At 38.4% G+C, this 3,695-nt stretch overlaps 1 protein-coding gene across 1 annotated transcript; it reads right to left on the bottom strand.

The window, feature by feature from the left end:
• Positions 1–812: 812 nt before the first annotated feature.
• LOC308250746 (large ribosomal subunit protein eL29-like) lies at positions 813–1,178 on the bottom strand (the record flags this gene model as incomplete). Its single annotated transcript, XM_080673434.1, has 1 exon — positions 813–1,178. One exon carries the CDS (start codon positions 1,176–1,178, stop codon positions 813–815), a length of 366 nt encoding a protein of 121 aa, XP_080529560.1.
• Between the last annotated feature and the right edge of the window lie 2,517 nt (positions 1,179–3,695).

Raw genomic sequence — 3,695 nt, 5'->3', positions numbered from 1 at the left:
TATATTGAGGATAAGAGAGTCACTCCACCAACCACAAACCCATCACATCTGGATTGCAAAACAATAGTGTTTGATCCCCTGTATTTAAGGTCCCTTTGAAACAGCAGCTTAGCTCAATTAATATATTCGTTTGAACCATATGAAATTGCTGTTGTTCATTTAATAGTTGTTGACCTTGGGGAAAATGGCAATTCTATATGGTTCAATCTAATAGTCTCTATTAATTAGATTAGTCGAATTTCTGTATTATAATCTCAAAAGGCTCCCAGTATCTTTTCTTATCCACTATTTTTTCTCAAGGGAAATAATGAGGCCCTAAGTCAATCTTATTCTTTCAGGATAGAAGGATTTCTTTATAAACAAAGAAATGGATGAACAAAGAAAGTGATGGGAAAGAAAAATACTATGATTATATTCTGTCACAGGGTAAAAAGAAAGTAAGGCTTAGCAGATTCTTTTCTTTCTCTGTCTGCTTCCAGAATAGGGGAGCTTTCTTTAGAAGGTATCTTTGTGTCATCTGTTCTTTCTCTTTGTTCTGCTGATGTGAGATATTTTTTACATGTATGCTTATTTTTGCTTATGTGACATGTTCTTGGTTTTTTAAATTTGTGACCATTTTTTTTTTTTTTGGCAGCTCTTGCCTCAGGTTTATTTGTACAAATAGCACAGAAGGACACCAGCCTCCTGCAGGCAGCAGCCCAGGCGTCACACGAGTTCTTCCATTTCCATATAGGCAGACAGAGGCCTCTATTGTGGAGCTTTTGCGGGAGCCTGGGCACCTTTGGAAGCCTGAGCTGGAGCTGGAGCTGGGACTACAGTGTCAGCCACAGCCTGGGGCTTGGTTTGAGCCTTGGTCTTGGCCTTTGGCAATGCCTGAGACCCTTGGCAATGCAGGCACAAGCACATTTCCCAATCTTGGGATAAGTGATGTAGGCAAGTTGACTGAGCTTGTAGCTGCTGCCCTTTGAACTATTGGTCTTGACCTCCTTGATCTTTATGAGGGCCTTGATAGCCTCAGCACGTGCATTCATGGCCTTGGCACTGTCAACCTGCATCTTCTTCAGGCCCTTCTTGTTGTGTTTCTTGGCAAAGCTCGTGATCCTAGGGAACTTGGGGTCTGCCCCTTCAGAGATCTGTGTGCTTGCGATTGGAGTTTCTTGATGCCATTTCTGTGCCATTTTCTAGACTGATTATGTGTGGTTTGGTTCATGGCTCCTAAAGTGCCTGGGACCAGAAGAGCAAGTTTTCTTAAAGCCTAAGGTGAGAAAGGTAGATTCCTCCAGAAAGTATTCACATGTGTTCCTGCCAGGTACTTGGGAACACTACCAATCATTTTAATGATTAAAGAATCATTTAAAATTAAATTCACACAGTTTTAGCTGTGTCTGATAACACAGTATTAATTGGTGCAACAGATCCATGAGAGAGCTGGCATGTGGTTAGAATTTCTCAGGAAGTTATCTTTCTCTCTAGCTTGTCTCAAGGTTATGGCAGATTTCTTTGCATTCTTCTAGGGGTAAAGAGGAAATGGGGTCCTTTAATTACTCTTCACTCTTATCCTGAGGATATAGCTTTTGGCAGCTCCCAACTTCCAGGGCAGAGCTGCCCGAACTTCCCACTCTGGGCGACCCTGGGCCTAGAGTGTAGCCCTTTCTGCCCCAAAGCATTTTGCAAAACTGAAGATCAGGTTTATCTCATTCAACAAAGTTCTTAAAAAATAAAAATGGCTTCCCTGGCCAGTGTGACTCAGTTGACTGGAGCGTGGTCAGGGCGGGCACGTGGCAGAGGCAATTGATCGACATTTCAGTGTTTCTCTCCCTTTCTCTCTCTAAAATCAATCAATCAATAAATCAATCAATAAAAGTGGCTTTAATCATTTCCTTACTGCTCCAAGTTCCTATTTTGGGTTAGAAGTTGTCCTGAGAAGTCTTCTTATTGTATTTGGGTTTTTGATGCTTTTAGAAATTTTACTTGTTTTTAGTGAAAGTGCTGGCTCAAATGGCTTAGTCATTCATATTACCAGTTAGTAAGGTCGTCAATAAACGTAAAAAAAAATTTTAATATTAAATTAGCAAAAATATTGAAGTAGCTAGCATTGGATGTATCTGGCACATCAATATTTACTGACTTCACCCGTCTCTGCCCCATTATTTTATTTATATCCTCTGATTTACACCGGTACTGAGGAGCCTATTTAAACCACATACACAAATTTCAAATAGTTTTTTGGAATTAAAATTCTTGTGTAAAATGATACAGACTCAATGGCTCTTGATTTACAGACATTGTATTTGATACTTGAATATCTCTGCTCTATTGCAAGACATTCCTTAACTTGATATTAAAATAAATCTCCAAAAATGTGTCCCAAATACATTTTGCTTGATGATTAAAATCTTTCCAAGCCAGGAATTTGACAAAATGCATGAGGTAATTATAACAGGAAGAATAATACAATGAGAACATATTTCAAGCCATAAATATCAAAGAAAATGAGGATCCTCTTCTCAAAAAAATATGAAGTACAAAGCTAAATATTAGTCAATGATCAGGAATGCAAAACAACCCCAGTCTTTCTACGAATACAATGTGAAGTTGTAGTATTTGCACGTCCTGTTTCTTTCCTTTCTCATTAGTTCTTCCTTGGGGAGAATTTACAAAAGAAATTCTTTGTACATAATGTCTCCTCCATGGACTCTTAAAAGTCTTGGCACCATCCACGCAGAATGTAGCATGAAGCATTCCTTTGTATTGTACACAGTTTCATGGGAAGGAACTTATGCAAATTATAGTCACAGACAAAACATATCCTGGTGACATCATGATTTCACTGAAAACTTTCCAACACTAAAAAAAAAAAATTAAAAAATGTTTCTTCCATCCATGCCCTCCCCCACCAGTGAGTTGCCCCAGGCATATCCAGCTGTTGTTTTCACAGAAGGGATCTCCTGGAGCACCACCCTGTTTTGCTGCTCCCGTCCTCCAGCATCCTTCAGAGAGTTAAAATCAGTTCCTCATGGCAGGGTCCACGCTGGAGTTCTTTGTTCTATAACTCCTTTCTGATTAAGATTGTTGATATTTTATTAAAAATATTAAACCAAGAATTCAGAGCCAGTGTTATTCAGGAATACACATATTCTTGCTTGCCATCCTGATAAAATACTGAATAGTTGCAAGATGTTATAAAAATGAACATATAATTAAAATCATAAGCCAAATAAATTAAAACCATTAAGAATTTCATCATAAGAATATATATCAAATTCAAAACAAGATTTTAAACTGGTTTTGGTGGGGAAATTGAAAATGTCACACTTCCTGGCTTCATTATTGTGGTCTTAAGCAGCAATTACTTTGGCCAATGCAGATTAAAAATAGTGAATGCAATTATTCTCTTCTTGGAAGAAACTATCCCTCCCAGTGCCATCATTAGTATAGTGCCTCATAATAAAGTCTTTACCACTTCAGCCTAAAATCCTGAAGAAAACTCGAAGAGATGCAGGAAAATGATTTACATGACTGGGTATTTGGTTCCATACCCTCCCGGGCACAAAAGAAATTTCTGAGCTCCCCAAGAGCAGTAGCCACAAGTGCCTAACAGTGTCTGGTAGGTATAGTTTTTCAGTATATGTTGTTACATAATAAATCACACACCCTAATTTGAATGTGTAGAATTCTTGGAGAAACAGGTAAAA

This window comes from Plecotus auritus (genome assembly GCF_963455305.1).
Source record: "Plecotus auritus genome assembly, chromosome: 6".
In the NCBI taxonomy this organism is placed as follows: domain Eukaryota; kingdom Metazoa; phylum Chordata; class Mammalia; order Chiroptera; family Vespertilionidae; genus Plecotus; species Plecotus auritus.
Note: the sequence above shows the minus strand (reverse complement) of the source record. Positions and strands in the feature narration are given on the sequence as shown.